The sequence below is a fragment of the Pongo abelii genome, chromosome 16 (genome assembly GCF_028885655.2).
Source record: "Pongo abelii isolate AG06213 chromosome 16, NHGRI_mPonAbe1-v2.0_pri, whole genome shotgun sequence".
NCBI classification, from domain to species: domain Eukaryota; kingdom Metazoa; phylum Chordata; class Mammalia; order Primates; family Hominidae; genus Pongo; species Pongo abelii.
In genome coordinates this window covers 87158070-87179932 of record NC_072001.2, presented here as the reverse complement: position 1 = coordinate 87179932, position 21863 = coordinate 87158070, and the positions used below count along the sequence as shown (strand labels likewise).

General features: G+C 45.4%; 1 protein-coding gene across 6 annotated transcripts in view; it reads right to left on the bottom strand.

The window, feature by feature from the left end:
- The window catches only part of HOMER2 (homer scaffold protein 2), a 144605-nt gene that overhangs the window by 40407 nt on the left and 82335 nt on the right, over window positions 1–21863 (bottom strand). For all 6 annotated transcript variants that reach the window (XM_054531772.2, XM_054531776.2, XM_054531775.2 and 3 more), the window contains exon 2: window positions 9791–9947. In XM_054531772.2, coding sequence (XP_054387747.1) covers window positions 9791–9947 — 157 coding nt within the window. The remainder of the gene's footprint in view (window positions 1–9790; window positions 9948–21863) is intronic.

The following is a 21863-nucleotide window of genomic DNA, read 5'->3' as shown; positions in this document are numbered from 1 at the left end:
CCTTAACTAAAGGGATCTAGACAGTAAGTGACAGCTGTCAGTAGTAACAGAAGTATCATTGCTATTGCTAGATCTACATTTATCTATCTATCAGACTATTGAGTTTGCTGATAAGCCACTGGCTCAAGAGAAAACCTTAGCTTAGCTGGTAAAATAATTTTTAGAATACTAACAACAGCAATTACTATTTGTTGAACACTTATTGAGTGCCTCATTTATATTAGTTCACTTAAACCTTACAACGAGCCTATGCATATGACTATTCCTTCATTTCACAGAAGTAACTGAGATTTGGGAACGTTTTTTCGTTTGTTTGATTTTTTTGAGACGGAGTCTTGCTCTGTCACCCAGGCTGGAGTGCAATGGCATGATCAAGGCTCACTGCAACCTCCGCCTCCTAGGTTCAAGAGATTCTCCTGCCTCAGTCTCCTGAGTAGCTGGGATTACAGGCGCCCACCACCACACCCGACTAATTTTTGTATTTTTAGTAGAGAAGGGGCTTCATCATGTTGGCCAGGCTGGTCTCAAACTCCTGACCTCAGGTGATCCACCCACCTTGGCCTCCCAAAGTGCTGGGATTACAGGCGTGAGCCACCACACCTGGCCGAGATTTGGGAAAGGTTAAACTAACTTGCTTAAGGTAACACATTAAAGCTGGCCAGTAGGAGACTCTAGAGATAAAAACCCAGTTGTCTGACTCCAAGACTTGTCCTATAAACTTCTATATCATTTTGCTTCTCATTTTATACATGATGAAGGAAACAAACATTACTGCCCCTCTTCTTTTCCCCATCTATGAAGTACTGATGTTCATGTGCTACAGTCCAGCTGACTTTTCCTTTCTTTATAATAACCCTTCCATAATGCCAATGTCCATGTGAGTTAGGACATTTTACCAAATGTTTTCCATCTGGAAAACTGAATGCAGCATGAGAAGTCAAGACATCTGCCTACTGTCACTGGACACTATCAAGAGATGGGGGCAGGGAAGCAGGGCGTGGAAAATGCAGATCTAAACTACTGGCAAGTGTAGGGGAAAGCTATGGGACCTTAGAGGGTGGGGGGATTCTGGCTCAGCCCCAAGCAGGGCGGATATGGTGGAACTAAGGCAGACCTAAGGAAGGTGTGTGGCTGGGAGGTGGATCAGGATGGATCACGTGACCCCAGAAAGCCAACCCTGGTCATCTCTCAATTACCAGAATCCTGGGAGGACAAAGCAATGACTACATCCATTCAGAAACTGGATTCATTTTAAATCTTGCTGCTACCTCACTGCAGGCCTACGCCCCTAGGTCAGTCACCACACCCCAAGTCCCCTTGAAAGGCAGTGGAAAGAGGCTGGCCAGAGTATAGGACATGGCTCTTAAGCTCACCCCAAACAGGCTGTCCCAGAGGCAGTCAAGCTGGAATAACAATGGTGATACCCCCTGCTATTTCCTTAAAACTTAGTTTCTAGGGCACTTTTTCACAGTCTTTAATCCCCATTTTTTTCAGATGGCGAAACTGAGGCTTAAAGTCAAGGGACCTGTTCAAGGTCATAAAACTAATAAGTGGCTAAAAAGAATATAATGTATGTCTTACTTACAAAGCAACAACGAACTGATTTCAAGAGCTAAGTCTATTTACGATGGCTGGAGGTTCATTCAGCTTCTTAAATCTGTAGACTCATCAGTTTTTAGAAAATTCTCATTCTTTCCATGAATATTGCTTCTGCTGTATTCTCTCTCCTTGCTTCTACTTCTGGGACTCCAATTACAGACATGCTAGGCCTTTCATTTTTCTTTGAGATAGGGTCTTGCTCTGTTGCTCAGGCTAGAGTGAAGTGGCACAAACATGGCTGACTGCAGCCTCAACCTCCTGGGCTACAGTGATCCTCCCGTCTCAGCCTCCCAAGTAGCTGGGATTACAGGTGTGCACCACCATGCCCAACTAATTTTCGTATTTTTTGTACAGATGGGTTTTCGCCATGTTGCCCTAGCTGCTGGTCTCAAACTCCCGGGCTCAACCAATTCATCTGCCTCAGCCTTCCGAAATGCTGGGATTATAGACAGGAGCCACCATGCTGGCCATGTCCGATATTTTTTACACTCATCAATTATTTTTCCCTGATTCTTGGTACTGTCTGATTCTATTTGGGTATATTCTATTAATCTGCTTTCCAGGTCACTAATCCTGGCCACTGATGTCTCCAATCTGCTGTTAAATCTATCCACTGTTATCTTAATTTCAGACACTGCTATTTTTTAGTTCTAGAACGTCCATTTGGCTCTTTCAAAAAAAAATTCTAAGACTCTGGGAGTATTCTCCTTCCTTTCATCTATTTTGTCCATTTTCCCTCTGTTTCCTTGAATATATTAATCATAGTTTGCAGGCTCATGCCTGTAATCCCAGCACTTTGGGAGGCAAAGGCAGATGGATTGCTCAAGCCCAGGAGTTCGAGACCTGCCTGGACAACATGGCAAAACCCCATCTCAACTAAAAATACAAAAGTTAGCTGGGCATGGTGGTGTGCACCTATAGACCCAGCTACTCAGGGGGCTGAGGCAGGAGGATCACCTGGGGGCTTGGGAGGTCAAGGCTGCAGTGAGCCATGATCGCGCCACTGTACTCCAGCCTGGGTGACACGAGTGAGACTCTACCTCTAAGAAGAAAGGAAAGAAAAAAAGAAAAGAAAGAAAAGAAAGAAAGAAAGAAAGAAAATAAAGAAATCATAGTTTGCAATAGCATTGTCTTAAAAAAAAAAAAACCATGTGTATACCTTAATTTTAAAATATTTTATTGCTAAAAAATGCTAAGGACCATCTGAATCTTCAGCAAATCATAATCTTTTTGCTGATGGAGGGACTTGTGTCGATCCTGATGGTTGCTGACTGATCAGGGTGGTGGTTGCTGAAGGGTTGAGTGATTGTGTCAATTTCTTAAAATAAGACAACAATATTTGCTGCATTGGTTGATTTTTCCTTTCACAAAAGATTTCTCTGTAGCATGCAATGCTGCTTGACAGCATTTTACGCTACAGTAGAACTTGCAAAAACAATGTCCACTACCAACAGAATGGATAAACACACTGTAGTATTTCCATACAATGAAATACTAATCCAGCAGGAAAATTAACCAAGGCTAACCAAATTGATCAGCATGGATGAATCACAAAAATTTAACATTAAAAAAAAGGAAGTTATAAAAGAACACATACATTATGAGTCTCTAGTATGATTTTATTCATATAAAGGTCAAAAACAGGTAAAACTGAATAACAGATTATTTAGGGCAGGGGTCAGCAAACTATAACCCTCAGGCCAAATCTAGCCTATGGCCTATTTTTGTAATTAAAGTTTTATTGGAAGACAGCCATGCCCATTCATTTACATATTGGTCTACGGCTGTTTTCTGGCTACAAAAGAGTCAAATATCTGCAGCAGAGACTGTACAACCTGAATAAAAAACTTTTAAAAAAATTACTCTCTGACCCTTAGAGAAAAAGTTTGCCAACTTCTGGTTTAGTGATGTACACACGTGGCAAAACTATGCAGAAAAGCAAGGGAATGCTTACTACACTCTTAATAGAGAGTGGTGACCTCTTGAGGAGTGGATGGGAGAGCATCTAATTAGGGAAAGGCCCATTGAAGGACTTCTGAAGTATTAATGAAAGATGTACTTCCACTGGGTGGTGGGTGCATATGGGTTTGCTTTATTATTAGACATTGAATGGTATCTATTAATACAAATGGTTAAAAATAAAGTCTACAAACCCATAACAAAGTTGTTAGGGAGGCTAATCTTCAGAGTGGGCAGAGGCTTATGAAAACAGCAGGTAGTACTCTTCCCGCCCATGGAGACACTGGAAGATTGTGTTAGGGACCGAGGAGGTGGCTGGACCTGTGGGTTCTGGCGTCAGAGGAGATGCGAGACTTGAGTAAACTGAGGGATGAGAAGTAAAGGGGTCACCGGGTAGAGAGTGTCATCTGGTGGAAGAAAAGAAGAGGCCCAGGGCAGAAGGCTGACTTAAGGAAGCAACCAAGGAAGAGCAGGTGAAGGAGTTGGCAGTACACCTGCCACAGGTGGCCGGGAACCAAGGAAGAATTCAGCCCTGGGAGCCAAGGGTGAGTGTGTGAAGGATGAGGGCACAGCTGAGTGCCCTCAATGCGGCAGAATGACTTAGCAGAATGAGAACTGTTTCCCCCTGGAGAGAGGGGAGAACAGATCTGGGGGAAGGAACCAAAGCCCAGAAGGGAGAAGGGGCTGTGCTAAAGCACCCCAGGCATAAGCTTCATACGGGCTCCTATCTCTGTGTACACCTTCTTCTTGCATGAATCATCTCTAAAACTTTCACAGAGAAAGAAGCCACCCTAGTAAAAGACCCAGTCCTGCAGATCAGTGGGACTAAGTTGTCACAAAATGCACAAAACACACGTAATCAAGAGCTGCTTGGAAGCAGCAAAATGCTAAGCTCCTCCTGTCTCTAGCCTCACCTGCTCTGGATTTCAGAGGAAGCTGCTCATGAAACAGGCAGGGGGAGACAGGCCCATCGGATTCCCTTCATGAAAAGTCTTTCCCAAATCCAGGCAGATGAAGTTGGATGAACCTGGGAGTTTTCCACAAGAGGCTGGGACTGAGTTACAGCAATAAAAAGACATGTTGCCTGCTCCAAGAGTAGTTATTAACAGGTGCTTTTTAAAAATTTAAAACAACAACAAATCACAGACAGCGAAGAAAAGAAACATTCACTGAAAACCTACTGTGTGCTCAGAACCTTCCTTATGCTTGCTCCCTTAACTGAAGGTGCTCTATATTTATTCAAAGGAGTGAATTCTAATGATGAGTGGACAAGCAGAGCCTGAATGTGTTCCTGAAAGTAATTTACATTCCCAAAAGAAAATACCAAATAAGTCAGAGTTTTGGATGCTGACATCCTCCGAACCATCACGATCAGGCAGCACTCGCAACACAACAGGTGTGGCTAAATATTTGTAGAATGGATGACCTCTAAGGTCTCTTCCAATACAGGTTTCTGTGATCCTATAAATAACTGAGAACCAAGGGCAGCAGAGTCATCCAGAGCTCCCAGGAGAGGCACCTGCTTCAGGCAAGTCTTGTCCACAGGCAGGCAGTTTCTCATAAGGATGGCAGTGATTAACTCTGGAAAGAGTGCCAACAGCACAATGAAATCACGTGCTGTGATGGCTCAATTAACCAATGCTCTGAAAATGGAGTTTCTTTATAATGGAGTTGGCCGTTCTGCCTAAAAACTCACCATAAATCACATGCCCATTGGCATGTGCCACATGGTTTATAGCAGTGCTCTGAGAAGCTGGGAGTGGGGAGATGCCCTCATGTGGCTCCCATCTGTCCAGTGTCTATAAACAGGGACAACCCAAGGTTTGGGTCCTTGGGTCCCCCTTTGGCAGTGACCCTGCCCCTGCCTGCTGTCCTTCTGTGGACACAGTATACCTGCCACAGGCCTGGAGAGAAGGTGGCCAGGCCTGACCTCATCATCCACTCATTCCCCCACCCCCTTCTATGGCGTTGCCCATCCTGGCTTGGTGCTGGGACTCCAATGATGAGCCATGCATGGCTGCCATCCTCAAAGAGCTCACAGTCTCCTGGCAGCCCCAACACTGACATGGATCCACATAATCCCCTAGAGCTTGGGCAATGCTGAGGCAACACATTGAAGTTTTCCCACCCACTCATGTCTTTAGACAACAGCTGGAACTGACACATGAAATATTGTCCCAGGGAAGAAGGAAACGTCTTCATGTTTTAAGAATAAAGAACAGGTCTGAGTATGGATCTTCCTGCGATGAGTAGCACCAACTGCTTCCAGAGGGAGGAGAGGCTGTCCATGCATCCCTCCCCAGGTAGAGCATGACACATGCTTGGACAGTGCAGAGGAGCTGGCTGTGCCTGGCATGGAATGACAGCTGCTAAAGCTGCTGGCCACAGCTTTCCTTCTCAAGGAGCCTGTGCTCTTTGGCTGCCCACAGTTTACACAGAAGCTGAATCAGATGTGGCCTTTGCTCAAAATGACCTCTGAGTCCATTCTACAGCAGCCACTTCTTACTGAAACACATCCACTCCTTCCCTGGGGAGGAGTGGAGGCAGCTTCCCCTTCCAGCCCACAACAGCCTCCTGCTTTGAGAGGAATGGATGGCCCAGAAGTACCACTCAGAAGCTCAAAGTAATAAACTTGATGTGGCCCAGCCAACAGAGAGAGACAGGACTCAGGAACTAGACCTGCCCAAAGTCACAGAGGTGCAGCCCATGAGCTAAGACACAGCCCCAAAAGCTAAACGCATCTGACCACCTGTCATCATGGTTCAGATCAACAGTTGGGATCAAAGGCCTAAAACAAAGTGGGGCTGACCCAGTGTGGTAGAACACAATGAGGACATCAGGAAGTGTTCATACTCCCCCAGCCCAGGTGCATCCATGCCTAAGTGGTCTGCCTGAGGCTCCACGGCATGCATGAGGCCTGGGACGTGTGGCTGGGCAGGGAGCCGGGCTCCAGGCTTGGGTAGCCAGTGAACATGGAACCAGAATAGATGCTCAGGAATAACAGAAGTGGAACCAAGCCGACTGAACAGAGATGGGGGTGAGGGTGGGCAAGGGCAACAGACAAGAGCCCATAAGAAGGCGGCACTGGCATCAGCACAGATGTCCAGCAGTCAGCTCGACACACTGCACCTGATTCCAGTCTGCAGACAGCAGGCGATCCATCTGGAGTATTCAGGCAGGATCAAGACTGGGCTCAGGGAGATGAGGACCTTAGTAATGGGTGGGGAAGGGGCAAGCCGCGGGGGACCAGGCAGCAGCAACAGTTGCTATCACTCTAGGGTTCTCTCTCCATGCCCACCCGACTTGTGGAGCAGCTGAAGGCACAGGGTCTGATCTAGACCTGGGCTGCTGGGTTTACAGGTTGCTGCCTGCCAGGTTGAGAGGGCCCAGCAGGGCTGAGTTTGCATTGGGACCACTTTCCAGTGCAGTGTGGTCAGGTTCTCCAGACAGGATACATGCTCCCATCCCCAAGCCCTGAATGCCAACTATAGTAATTAAACAACTGAGGTCCATCCCTACTCCCCACTTCCTGGGGCCTGCTGTTCCCTCATGGGATGCTTCCTTTTGCAGAACGAGGCTCTGTCATGGATCTCTGGTGCCACAGCACTAAGGCAGGAACACGAGGTGGCGGCAGGGCATGGTAGCTCACCTGTAATCCCAGCATTCTGGGAGGCCAAGGGGCAGATCACTTCAGGCCAGGAGTTTGAGACCAGCCTGCTCAACATGGCAAAACCTGCCTCTATTAAAAATATATCAATTATCTAGGCATAGTGGTGGGTACCTGTAATCCCACCTACTTGGGTGGCTGAGGTGGGAGAATCGCTTGATCCTGGGAGGTGGAGGCTGCAGTGAGCTGAGACCGTGCCACTGCACTCCAGTCTAGGTGACAAAGTAAGACCCTGTCTCAAAACAAAAAACAAAAAACAAAAAAACCAGGTGGCTGGGCACCATAGAAAGGGTAGTCCAAGATCCTCGGGCTGGCTTTGAGTTCCAGCAGCACCCCAGGGCCTAGGTTTTGGATTCCCAGCCTGTAAGCGAGTCTATAGCTTGATGACTCTCCCACACTGAGCCTGCACTAGCGCCGGGCCACAGCCAGGGGCTTAGCCCACCCTCCCACACCCATCTGATTTCTCATAACTGTCATATTTGGCTCCAACCCCACCACATTGTCACAGCCTTCAGGAACTGCAGAGCCATAATGACACAGTGGCTGACACTTTGACAAATTACTAAAAGCTCAGCTAATAGGACTAAAGCACTTGCTCTAAGAAAGTCGTTTTATCTGTATTTAAGCCCAATATATCCTTGGATAACTCAACTGACAAAAGTACAAACCCATCGAAGGATGGCAGATGAACTGACAGAATCTATAGATAAAAGAAAGCAGGTCAGCTTGATTCACCACTGCTGTCAGAACATCCTGGAAAGAGTCCAGGCGATTCCAGCACAGAAGCACAGAGGAGAGAAGCGGTAATTACAACTGTGGCATCACTATGTCTCTCAGAAGGAAAAAAATAAAGGCACCTTTCAGATGTTCCCCCATCAAACACGAGGTGCCTACCTACTACGTGCCAGGCACCAGCACACTTCCTTACTGCTCACCAGATCCTGGGATGCGCTATCATCCTACTATCATCCTGCTTGCTTAGGCAGAAAGACCAGTTCCTTCATCTCTGAAGTGGAGGGAGATAACCCACTACCTGCCTGATATGTGTCAGGAAACTCTCCTCTACCAACCAGGAGAAGCCTGCTCCAACCCAACAAACCAGGAACTGGTGTGCAAATAACTGGGCACCGGCCCCAGCCTACAAAGCCTCCCCAGAGGCGTGAACCTGGGCCAGGTCATTGCCTCTCCTTAGACCTCAGCTGTAAAATGAGGACTTCTGGGATCCCTTCCTGAGGAAGAAGGGCTGTGGCAACTGGAAGGGAGAGCAAGAGGATCCCAGGGTCAAGCCACCTTTATCTGCAGTTGCCAAAGTGCAGAGAAAGGGCACAAAGCAGTCACTTAGAGAACATGGGCTGAAGTGCCCTGATCTCCTGAAGAGATCGGGAGGCACCAGCAGGCTCTCGTGGGAGAGCTTCCCTGGAGGCTTCCCCACACCTTCTGTTTGTGGAGTGTGGGGAGAAGCCTTTACCCAGGGCCCATTCTATTGCCCAACCCCCAACTCCCCTGCTTCCTGTTGCATAGGAAGGCTGATCTAGAGGTAGAAGTCAGACTAGACTGCAGGTGGGAGATGAGGCAGCTACTGCGGGAGTCCAGGCAAGACTGTGATAGGACAAGTTATGGTCTTAAAACAGCAGGCACGAGTGGATGACACTTCAAAGGCAGATTCACTTGACAAACTTGAAGAAGGACTCTGTTTCGCTTTATTAGCCCGAACGATTGGGGAATAAAAATGGAGAGGTGGTTTAGAGGACAAAAAGGGGAATTCAGCTTTAGATACACTGAATTCCAGGTGGCAGTAGATAATCCATGTAAAAAATGTACAGCAGGATGAAGACACAAAGACCATAAACCAGCAGGTCTATTTTTTTTTTTTTTTTCTAAAAAAGACTTGGTGATACCTCTGCTGGTATCCCTTCTTAATTCTGTTCCCATGATAATGTGGCAAAAATATCGTGGGAGACAGAATAACAAAAATATATATGTATTTCAAGAAACACTTCAAAACCACTCAATAAAATTCAACTCCTATGCCTAATAACACCAAAACCCGACTAGATAGAATACACAATGCTGGCAAGGGTGCAATAACAGACACTCTCATACAGGCTGGAAGAACGAACCCTTCTGGAAAACAACCTGGCAATATGCATCAAGAGCCATAAAGTGTTAATATCTTGCCCTATAATAGGAATCTATCCTAAGGACTATTCAAAAGAAAGCAATGGTATGTGAACAATTGAGGATATTTGGTACATGAAGATGCTCATTATCTATAATAGCAAAACATTGGAAGCCACTTAAATATCCAACCACGGGGGGAAATTAAGAGCATTATAGGTCGTCGGTAGAATTATTATACAGGCATTAAAATGTTAGTTATGAAGACAGTGGTAACAGAGAAATCTTTTTCTTCCCCATCTACCATAAGTTTAAATGAAAAAAAGAACAGAATATGTTATACAGACATTATAACAATAACTTATGTGTTAAGATGGCAGGATTTTGGGTGCATCTTGGATGAAAGATAAGCAACTGAGAGTATTAAAATCAGCTGGGGGGTGGTACCTTGGCTCCGTCCACACTGATGATCCGATAGCTGTTCCTTGTGACATCATAGAAGTAGGAAACGGTGACCGCCTGCTTGCTCGCAGGCATCCAGTTCTTCTTGGTGTTGGGGTCAATCTGGAACACATGCGCTCGGGTGGTGAAGATGGGCTGTTCTCTGCAATAAGAGAGTGGGCGTGTGAGTTGAGAGAACATGACTTAATGTATAATTTATGATTTCTAGGCCACCTACTGCCCCAAAAGATTTTAAATAGCTTATAGGGAAACATACATATGCATGAAGACAATTAAAATAAAAGCAAAGAGAGAAGAAAAAAAGAGACACCAGTGAGTAGTTTTTGTAAACCACATTCCACTTAGCTGTTATCCCCCGAGACTGCAGGGCAATTGGTGTAATGAACAATTTGCTTAAAAGGCAACTCCTTGTTCAGTGTTTTTGAATCCCTGTCAAGTGTCCTATACTTCTTCTGACATCCTGTTGTCATTTTTAGGATTTTGGAACCAATTCACTTTTTAGAATTTTGTAATAAATTTTGGGGGATTCTGCAACAATTTTAGGATTTTCCAATCCATTTGCAGCTTAATGTTATATTTCTATTAAGTACTTCTCAAATTTGCAGTAATTTATGAATGACATAATTTTATTTTATTTTTTCTTTGGATATGGAGTCTCGCTCTATTGCCCAGGCTGGAGTACAGTGGCATGATCTCGGCTCACTGCAATCTCCGCCTCCTGAGTTCAAGCGATTCTCCTGCCTCAGCCTCCTGAGTAGCTGGGATTACAGGCGTGCGCCACTGCGCTCAGCTAATTTTTGTATTTATAGTAGAGACAGGGTTTCACTATGTTGGCCAGGCTGGTCTCGAACTCCTGACCTCATGATCCACCTGCCTTGGCCTCCCAAAATGCTAGGATTATAGGCGTAAGCCACCGTGCCTTTTTTTTTTTTTTTTTTTTTTTAGGAGACAGTGTCTTACTCCTGCCCAGGCTGGAGCGTAGTGATGCAATCATAGCTCACTGCAGCCTGGATCTCCGAGGCTCAAGCAATTCTCCTGCCTCAGCCTCCCAAGTAGCTAGGACTACAGGCATGTGACACCAACCACACTTGGCTAATTTTGCGGGGAGGTGGTGGGTAGAGACAGGGTCTCTCTGTGCCCAGGCTAGTCTTAAACTCCTGATCTCAAGTGATCCTCCCACATTAGCCTCTCAAAGTGCTGGGATATAATCCCAGCATGAGCCATTATAGGGCATGAACCACTGCACCTGGTAATATGATAGAATTATTTTTTATCTCTGTATCTCTTCAGTCTACTTCTGGGACCATTCAACAACCTGACCAAACCTTCAAATTTGATGTTTCCAACTCACAAACCTTTTGAGTTTTATGTAGAATTCATCAAATCCATCCCTTCTGCTATTCTTGCCTCTATATTGTTGCTTTTTCACTCTACATGCCTAAAGCACTTTATGCGATTCACCAAATTTGCATATTACCTATGTTTCTTTCTGTTGAGTGGGGAATTAGATTCTGACAATACGCATTTAGAAATAAGGCAGATGAATAAAAATTGTAATGGATTTCACTGCATTTTGTATTTTAAGCTATCTACTTCCCAAAGTAATGCAAAATGGCACAGTCTTATCACAAAATACATTTCTTTTTGAAGAAAGTATCTTTACACAGACTGGCTCAAAAATCCTTTAAGTGTTCAAAATAAGATACAAATAGAAAAAAAAGCCATCAACATGTAAAAATAGTCCCACTGTTGCGGATCACGAGGTCAGAAGATCAAGACCATCCTGGCTAACACGGTGAAGCCCCATCTCTACTAAAAATACAAAAAATTAGCTAGGCGTGGTGGCGGGCGCCTGTAGTCCCAGCTACTCAGGAGGCTGAGGCAGGAGAATGACGTGAACCCGGGAGGCAGAGCTTGCAGTGAGCTGAGATTGCACCACTGCACTCCAGCCTGGGCGACAGAGCAAGACTCCATCTCAAAAAAAAAAAGGTCCCATTGTTTATAAAATGCTACAGATTTAATAAGTACTTATTAGAGACACAAAATTAAATCAAAAGGTAACAGACAATTTTTTAAATCTTTACAATGTCAAAAGAGATAAAATAAAAGAGACATAGAAAAGATACACACACACACACACAAAAAATCAAAGGGAAAAGAATTTGAAGTCTTCCAGTCTCTAGATGGAATGATTTTAGGCGAAGCAGTCTTTGAATCCATCCTGACTGTAGAATACTCATTATTAAAATTTTAAGAATGCTCTTGAGAAACTTTTCCTAGAAAACCAATTTGCCATTTGAGCCTCATATAAGGGCTATTGAGTAACACCAGCAGCATCAACCATCAACTGTGGTTTTGAAGAAATGCAGCAATCTTCTTTATGCCTGTTTCTCCATGGGCATGCTATTAATGCTGCTTCAATGCAGCTGTTTACAGAGGCCAGCATTCCAGAACAGAGGCTAGCAGCATTCCTTGCTCCCTGAAACTTCCCTTCTAGGTCCCCTGGAGCAGGACAAGTGCCTCTGGGGCTGTGGATTACTAGGGCATTTTTATTCCCTCAACAGAGACCAAGTTCACCCACACACTCGATGCTAAACCAACACCCTTCCAGCAGCTGGGTGACAGCTGTTAGAAACAAAAGGAAGATTCTCACTGTAATTTCCCGCATCTGCTGTCAAGAGAGGCCAGCCGACAGGGAGCGTGTGCATATCAATGCAAGCCCTCATACCCTGTCCACGTGATATAATCCAGTCTGCCGTCTGGATCACCCAGCTGTGCCACTCTCAGCCCAGCACCATATTTTGCTAATCATCTAAGTAAAACACCATAAAGGAAAACACTTCCACACACAGTATTCTCCTACACATGTGAAAGGAAAGAGCAATTTAAAGGGCAGTAACTACAGAACATTTTTTGAAGAATCAAATTATGCTACAATCTCTGCCTCATTGTCAGAGCACTAAATGGGCTCGGCTGGGGGCCCAAGGGTTAGAGAAGGCCTTCCTGGGAAGGGACCCAGACTTTCAGATCTTCCCTCCTATTCTCTACATCAGAAAAGAGGGATTGGGTCTGGGTTTGGGCATGCTTAGACGGGTGTTCCCTAAATCTCCATGACAGGAATTAGCTGGTACACTTACTAAAAATACATGTTCCCAGGCCCCATCCTAGCCCCCCTTGAACCTGGCTCTCCAAGGAAGGGCCCAAGGGGCTCCGTTTTTAAGAACTCCGGGTGATTTTTACTTTCAAGGAAGCTGGGGAGACATTCACATTAGATATAATCAGATGATCTAAAAGAGAAAAAAAGAAGTGGCCCCTAGAGCCAGCATCTCTACTCCAGAACAACACTGGTGACTGAATGACACAGGAAGACTCCAGAAAGTTCTCCCACAGCTGTAGAGGGGGCTGGAGGTGGGGCAACAGGGGGACCCAGAACAGGGTCTCTGGATGCAAAGGATGGGGGCAAGGGGAGGCAGAGCTGTTCTGGTCAGGAAGGAGGGTGGAGATGAGTGCGGCCTGTGGTGGCCCAGCAGTAGCCTTCCGCAAGCACTCTCCTGTCCCTGAGGCCTATAGGAGGGAGGAAGTGAGGAAAGCAAAGTGGAGAGATGGAGGGGAAGGCACAGGGAGCCGAGAAGATGGCAGAGCTTCCTGACCAGGCACAGGCAAAGCAGCCGGCTGTCTGCTCGGCATGATCCGGGTGTCAAAGTGAGCAGACAAGAAGGGCTCCATCTCCAAATCTGCCTGCTCAGCTCTGTGGATGGACTGCAGTCATGGTGGGCTGCCCTCGGGACCCCCAAGTAGAAATGCAAGGATGTTGGGAGAACACAATGGCTCACCTGGCCACACTCTTGGTCACCACGGTCAGGCCCTCTGCAGGGCAAGTGGCTGCTCCAGTGTCGGGGGAGGCACAGAGACCTGGGAGGGGTACTGCAGGGCATCCTGGCAGCTCCATTCTGAGGCAGTCACCATGGCTGGAAGCTATGGCCCTCCAGAGGCCAAAGACCTGCATTCCTCATTCTTGAGCCCCTGGGCAAACAGGGGAGGATTGCACGGCCAGTCTGGCAGGAAACTACCCGCCGCTCTGGGATTTCACATGAATAACCAAGTCTGGGGGCACTGGGGAGTTCCATGCTATTCTTCTACAATCCAAAAAGTCTAATGATATTTCAAAAAAAGGCAAAAAAGAAAGGCAAGGAGAAGAAAATCTCGTAGCTGACCTTTACTGAGTGCTTACCATTCTGCTAGGCTCGCTCTCCACTTTGAAATTGCAACAATCCTACAGGGAAGGGGCTGAACAGGTGGGGAAACAGGAACTCAGAGAGGCCAGGTAACCTGACTTGGGTCATGTAGTACATGACAGGTCTGAGATTTGATGTCTTTTTTTTTTTTTTTTTTTTAAGATGAAGTCTCGCTCTATCCCCCAGGCTGGAGTGCAGTGGCATGATCTTGGCTCACTGCAACCTCCACCTCCTGGGTTTAAGCAATTCTCTGCCTCAGCCTCCCAAGTAGCTGGGATTACAGGCGCCTGCCACCACGCCTGGCTAATTTTTGTATTTTTAGTAGAGACGGGGTTTCACCATCTTGGCCAGGCTGGTCTTGAACTCCTGACCTCATGATCCACCCACCTCGGCCTCCCAAAGTGTTGGGATTACAGGCATGAGCCACCGCACCCAGCGATTTGACGTTATTTCTAAGTGACATGGAAACCCTCCCTCTTAGCCATTATGTTATTCTCTCTTCCTATAACTATAGCTGTCTGTAGTAGGCAGCTTTGGATGTGGCTCCCGGTGACCCCCACCTCCTAGTGTTCATGCCCTTATGGAATCCCTTCCTCTTGAGTGTGGGTGAGACCTGTGACTTGCTTTTAACCAATAGAATATGGCAAAGGTGATGGGATGTCATTTGTGTAATTAAGTCACATAGGATTATGACGTCTGTCTCCTACCAGACTCTCTCAATAAATTACCTTATTGGTTTTGATGAAGCAAGCTGCCATATTAGGGAGATCCACCTTACAAGGAACTGAGGAAAGACTCCAGCCAACTGCCAGACAGGAACTGAGGCCCTTAGTCCAACTCCCTTGGAGGAATGGAAATTCAGCCAATAACCACATGAGCTTGGAAGCAGATCTTTCCATATGTGAGCCTTCAGATGAGACTCCAACCCTGGTCAACACCTTGATTACAGCCTTGCAAGAGACCCTGAAGCAAAGGGCCCAACTAAGCTATACCAGACTCCAGACACACAGAAATGTGGTTTAAGATGCTATGTATGTGACAGTTTATTACGTAGCAATAGAACAGATACTGTCCTTCACAGAAAGCTTACTACACACCAAGCAAACCGTACATATTCTCATTTAATCCTCCCAACAGGGCTGTGAGTGGGCAGGGCTATCCACACAGAAAATCAAGGGTCACAGGATCACTTCAGGCAAACTAAACAACAAATCTTAACACCTTTATGGGCAAAATCCAAATACAGACCTCACCACAAAATTCAGAAAAGCAGACCCTGACTTTGAAACACTATTCTGCTTCACTTGAGAAAGCAAAAGAGCTAGAAGTAGGACATAGAAGTCATTTCCTCCAGTGTGCAAATCAATATAAATAGAAAGATTTAAGAGAATCAGAACTTTCCAACCTGCGTTTCCTTCCCAGCAGGGAAAAGCTGAAGAGAGTGTATCAGAAGACAGAAATTACCTTCATATCCAAATTTATTCTCCTTCCTTTGATGTTCAATGTTCAGAGAGTAAATTTCAAATATATTCCCATTCCTTCTTCAGTGCTTTAAATAGAAAGCAGATGTTTCCGGATGGCAAAACGCTTCTTTAGACAGACAATATAACCTACTGTTCCTTGCATAGTCTCTTTAGAGCTGAATAAACACCAATTGCTGTTCATTGAACACATTCTGGAACCTGACAGTAATTGTTCCCAAGAATAATTAGATACTCTGTGCAACATATGTATGTTTGGAATATGAAAACCACTCGGCAAAGAGACCACTCCTGCTTTGAACAATTTCTGGCTCCATGTGAAATAATTCTGCAAAGAATTAGCATGACTACTTTTTGCAAAGAAACAAGAGAGAGAGAAATGATGTTTTAACTTATAATTCTTTACTTGCAATGCTTAGCTCCACACTTTTTCTGACATAAACCTACAAAATATCAAAATTCTTATTTTTCCTACTTCTATTTGATTTGAATTAAAACAACCCCTTCAGACATTAATTTACAGTATTACAAAGTCTCATAGGGTACCCTAATTAGTTTATATCTGTCTTGAGTCTTAAACCCCTCCAAACACCATCTACTACACCAACCGACAGATCTTCCTCTAGTCCAGATGGGTCACGCTCTGCCTGCCCAGCTGCAACGGCTTCCCTGGCTCTGTTCCCAACAGGACCAGCTCCCAGTGCTTTGCATGAATTACAGGCTGGCCCCTGACCACCTGGCCCTGCCCTCTCACCAGAAGGGCTTCTGCTGCTTTCCTTCTAGAACTTCTGAATCATCTGTATTTTCACACATCCCAGCCAATGCATGTGCCCATCACTGGACCCAACACATCCTCGCTTGATTGTCCCTTCATGTACCGTCATAGCATCTTGTGAAGTCTGATTTGTACTTTGAAGACACAGACCCTTGACTGGTCACCCATCACAAGGGACTGGAAGCATGGGCTCATCTGGCCCCTGACCCACACTCTAGGTGGTCAACAGGCTACGCCAGCCAGCAGGGCCAAATCCTCAGAACCCAGGACAGAGAACTGAAGGAAAAAGGAGATGTGGACAGAAATTTTTTCTTGTACATCCTCCCATGCAAAGAATCTAACTTATAAGCATATTGGAGTTCTACTTTTATACAAAATCCACACAGTAACGTTATTCTTATTTGCAGATAATAGAACTGCACATAGAGAACACCCAAAAAAAAATCAACTGAAAAAGTGAGTAATTAAAATTCAGTAAGGTGGCTAGGTATAAAATCACTAATAAATAAAATCAGTAGCCTTCCTAAATACACAAACAACCAGATAGAAAATATAACAGATTGTCTGGCCAGGAAAGGTGGTTCATGCCTGTAATCCCAGCACTTTAAGAGGCCAAGGTGGGCGGATCACTTGAGGTCAGGAGTTCGAGACCAGCCTGGCCAACATGGCAAAACACATCTCTACTAAAAATGTAAAAATTAGCTGGGTGTGGTGGTGGGCACCTGTAATCCCAGCTACTTGGGAGGCTGAGGCAGGAGAATCGCTTGAACCAGGGAGGCGGCGGTCGCAGGGAGCCGAGATTATGCAACTGCACTTCAGCCTGGGCGACACAGTAGGTGAGACTCTGTCTCAAAATAAAATATATATAATAATAGATTGCCAAAAATCCCATTTACAGTAGCAACCAAAAGGATACAATTGCTTGGAATCTATTTAGGAAGCATGCAAGATCTATGTTTAGAAAATAAAAGTAAGCCAGGTACCATTGTGTGCCCCTATAGTCCCAGCCACTCAGGAGGCTGAGGCAGGAGTATGGCTTGAGACCAGGCTCTAGTACATGTTAGAATTGGGCCTATGAATTTCTAATGCATTCCAGCCTGGGCAACATAGCAAGACCCATTTTTTTTAAAAACCCAAATAAATAAATACAATAAGAACAAAAACTTCTGAGGCACACAGAAGAAAACTTTAATAAGACATATTCTTAAATGGGAAAGCCATCACAAAGCTGTCAATTATCCCTAAATTAATATATAAATCTAACATAATAAAAATAGTATTATTTTTAGAACTAGACAGGGTTATTCATATGGAAAACTCTATGTGAGGACAGCCAAAATATTCTGAAAATGAAAAGCAATGAAGACTTTTAGCCATCTCAGATATTGAAATATATTATTATAAAGTTATAGCAAACAAGGCAGAAGGTCTTAGCAAATAAGTAGATAAATAATGGAAGAGCACCGAGTCCAGAAATAGAAGCCCAAAGAAGTGAGTGCATGACACAGGCAGTATTGCTCATCAGTGGAGACACAGAAATCCTGTTACAACAATGCACAACTGCCTAGGAAGAGTCTGCATCTGCCGGACCTTAGCCAGATGTCTGTCTCCTTGCCTGGTCTGAGCCCCTTCAAGGAGGTCACAGCTGCCCCATTCTATTAAAGTTACTTTCTTCTTGCCCCCAAACTACCCAATTAACAAACCTGATAAATTAGTGATCTGATAGAAGAAATACTTGTCACAAATCCTCCTAGTCCTCTGACTAGGAATTCCCTTTTTGGGTCACAGTTACACCAGGGAATCGATGAGGCAAGTGCCCCTGATGAATGCTGACAGGCTTTATTAATGACACTACCTTATTTCCTAGAGTGTCTGACAGTTTTTAAGGAGCTTTGAACATACATTCTCCTATTGGTCCTCCTGAGATGTGAGTTTGACTAAGTTCTGGGGCTGGTTCACAGGCTGAGGGCTACCCTAGAGGAGCCATCAGATCCATTCCCATGTGCTTTGGAAAAGGGTCCCAATTCTCCAAAAGGGCTGGATGGGCCCAGGGCAGTGGGTGAGGACCTGGACAGCCAGGAGGGAGACAGGCAGAGTTGTGGAGAAGCAAAGCTGAGATGGAAAACAAATACCGGCATAGGGGTGCAGAGTGGGAGGTAAGGCTTCTCTGAAGATGCAGGATAGGTAAACATTATGGTGGTGGGGATGAGTGAAGTGAAGGAGAAGTCTAGGACAGGGACAGAAGAGAAAATAAAACTCACTAGCAACATAGCAATGCCATTCTATGTTCAAACAGCACCCCTGAACCCCTGCACAGAAACCCCTCTCCCACCTCCACACATGTATCTCCTTCCACCTCAGTCCAGAGCCCAGCAAATCTGCTAGGTTTAGCAGATAAGGGAGGAAACAGCTATTCAGGCACCAGAGGTGCACTCAGAGATCAGCAAGGGCCACTGTGTGGCACAGGAAGCAGGTGGCAGGAGATGAGGTCTCAGGGAGGGTCAAAGCCAGATAGCCATGGAGCCTGAGCACCAGGCTAAGGAAATCAGTCTTTATCTCGGGGCCAGCATCTCCCTAATGTGCTCTGTGGAGCTATTTTCTCTTCCAAATACATTCCAAAAAAACATACATGTAGGAAAAACATTAAAAGCATTTGGATAGTCATTCTCATAATTACCTGCTATCACCTTCAAGAAGTGTTCTCAAGCCAAGACTGCCAGGAAATAGCTTGGGGGCTGCATAATACACAAGTATCTGTCATGTGAGCCACAACACAGGTGTATTCTTGCACTGACAAACCAGCCACTGCATGGATGGTTACTTTCTATCCACAGTATGTTATCTACAGAAGGAATCTTGTCTCAGGATTTCAACATATATTTGTGATTTTATTCTGTAGATGGTATGGTTAACATTTGTACTATAAAAATTCATCCCACCTGAATCTATCATGAACAAAGAAGTTTTAAACAAAAAGCAGAGTTTATGATTCACATATGAACTCCACAAGCCAAGAACTGGAAAACATCCAAGTGATTTTTTTTTTTTTTTTTTTTTTTTTTTTTGAGACTGAGTCTCTGTCACCCAGGCTGGAGTGCAGTGGTGCAATCTTGGCTCACTGCAACCTCTGCCTCCCAGGTTCAAGTGATTCTCCTGCCTCAGCTTCCTGAGTAGCTGTGACTACATGCACCTGCCACCACACCTGGCTAATTTTTGTATTTTTAGTAGAGACAGGGTTTCACCATGTTGGCCAGGCTGGTTTCAAACTCCTGACCTTGTGATCCGCCCGCCTCGGCCTCCCAAAGTGCTAGGATTACAGGCATGAGCCACTGTGCCCAGCCAACATCCAAGTGATTTCTAAAAAACCAGGTGGTATGCTGCCCAAGTCACAAGGATTAATGATTTCTGAGACAGTTGAATTCAAGAGAGCACAAAATCTTCCCGAAGGAACAGTGTGTGTTCTTCCTTTTGCTATAACACATCTGTGTGCAAAGATTTTCATATTACACTGTAATGAAACAAATTATGGAAGACGTCATGCCATACCTGATATGAGGGTATGACTTGGAAACATTATTCTTAATATTGACTAGATATGGTTTTTTTTTTTAAAGGACTGGAAAAATAATGTTCTCAATTTTAAATACCGAGGGCTTTTATATTCATCTACAATAAAAATGAAATTAGATGTCTACTTATATACTTTGTTCTTAAGCTGAAAATAATTTTGTTTTATTCTGTTACAAAGCATTCACATACAAATGTGAATAATCTCCCAGCAATTAATTCATCTGTGAGACTATCTTGCTGTCCACCTAAGAGTCTGTTGTATTTTATGATCGGTTGATCTTCCACTAGTGTTTCAAAATGTAAATTGTTCCATAGTAAAATAAATTTAGAAAATGCTGAGCAAAGGAGTGGCACAATCAGAACTACAATTTAGAGGGATCACTGTGGCACTTCTATTGAAGATGGGCTGAAGGGGGAAGAGACCGGAAGCTATTACTGAGGCACTTCGCAATCATCCAGGCACCTGGAGATGAGGGCCTGGCCTAGAGCGGTAGGGACCGAAGGAAGGGAGTGGGTTCCTGAGATTTCAAAATGGCGTCGGGACAATTTCCAATTTCCGGTCCAGCACGTGAAGAGCTTGGAAGTCGCCACTCCACTTTAACAAGTAAAAGGCTGGGTGCGGTGGTTCTCGCCTGTAATCTCAACACCTTGGGAGGCCAAGGCGGGCGATCACCTGAGGTCGGGAGTTTGAGACCAGTCTGACAAACATGGAGAAACACTGTCTCTACTAAAAATACAAAAAAATTAGCCAGGCGTGGTGGCACATGCTTGTAATCCCAGCTACTCGGGAGGCTGAGGCAGGAGAATCGCTTGAACTCGGGAGACAGAGAGGTTGCCGTGGGCCGAGATTGCACCATTGCACTCCAGCCTGGGCAGCAAGAGCGAAACTCCATCTAAACACACACACACCCCCACCCCACACCAAGTAAAAAGCTGAACAAGACTGGGCGCAGTGGCTCACGCCTGGTAATCCCAGCACTTTGCGAGGCCAGGAATTCCAGACCAGCCCGCACAACATGGTGAAACTCCATCTCTACTAGAAATAGAAAAATTAGCTGGGGGCTGGGCGTGGTGGCTCATGCCTGTAATCCCAACACTTTGGGAGGCCAAGGCGGGCAGATCAGTTGACGCCAGTTCGAGACCAGGCTGGCCAACACAGCAAAACCCCGTTTCTACTAAAAATACAAAAATTAGCCTGGCATGGTGGCCCACACCTGTAATCTCAGCTACTCGGGAGGCTGAGGTGGGAGGATTGCTTGGGCCCGGGAGGTGGAGGCTACAGTGAGCCAAGATCACACCACTGCACTCCAGCCTGGGTGACAGAGTGAGACTGGCTCAAAACAAAAAAACAAAAAACACGGAAAAATCAACACCTCTTCTCCGCTCTGTCACAGAAGTGAGGTCACAGGGCAAACCACTGCCCCCAAAATTGGAGAGACAAGCAGGTACTGAGAATCACAACTTACCAGAGCAGAAAGCCATAAGTAGAGACCTCTGTGGAAATGAGTGCCAGGGCAGGAAAACCTGAACTACAATTGGGGAATTGCTGAAGACTCAGTGTGGGGTAGGTCTCAAGAGTTAAAAACTCCAGAGGGACCCAATCATAGGGGGGGCCTGCCCACTGTCTTGAGTTTTACTTACAGGAGTTTTCCAGGTTTTCACGGTGAACATCAGAGAAAAATCCCCTCGTGCTTGAGGCAGGGGGAGGGGAATGCTGCCATTTTAAAATACACCAGAGCACCTGTTCTTCCTAACAAGGCCTGCCCTCAGGAGAAACTAATTTACCAGGGCCCAATCAGCTGGGGTACTATCAGCGCCCAACTAAGCTAGAGGAAGAGAAATACCCAACTCCAGCCCCCTTCAACCATCCTGTCCTACCTAAGCGGAGAGAAAATAATTGAGAAGCACTGGTAAAGTTCACAGTCCAGGTGCACAAACTCACCTAGAGACTGAGACATAGTCATAGGGCTATGGAATGCTTCCCCTCCCCCAGACCT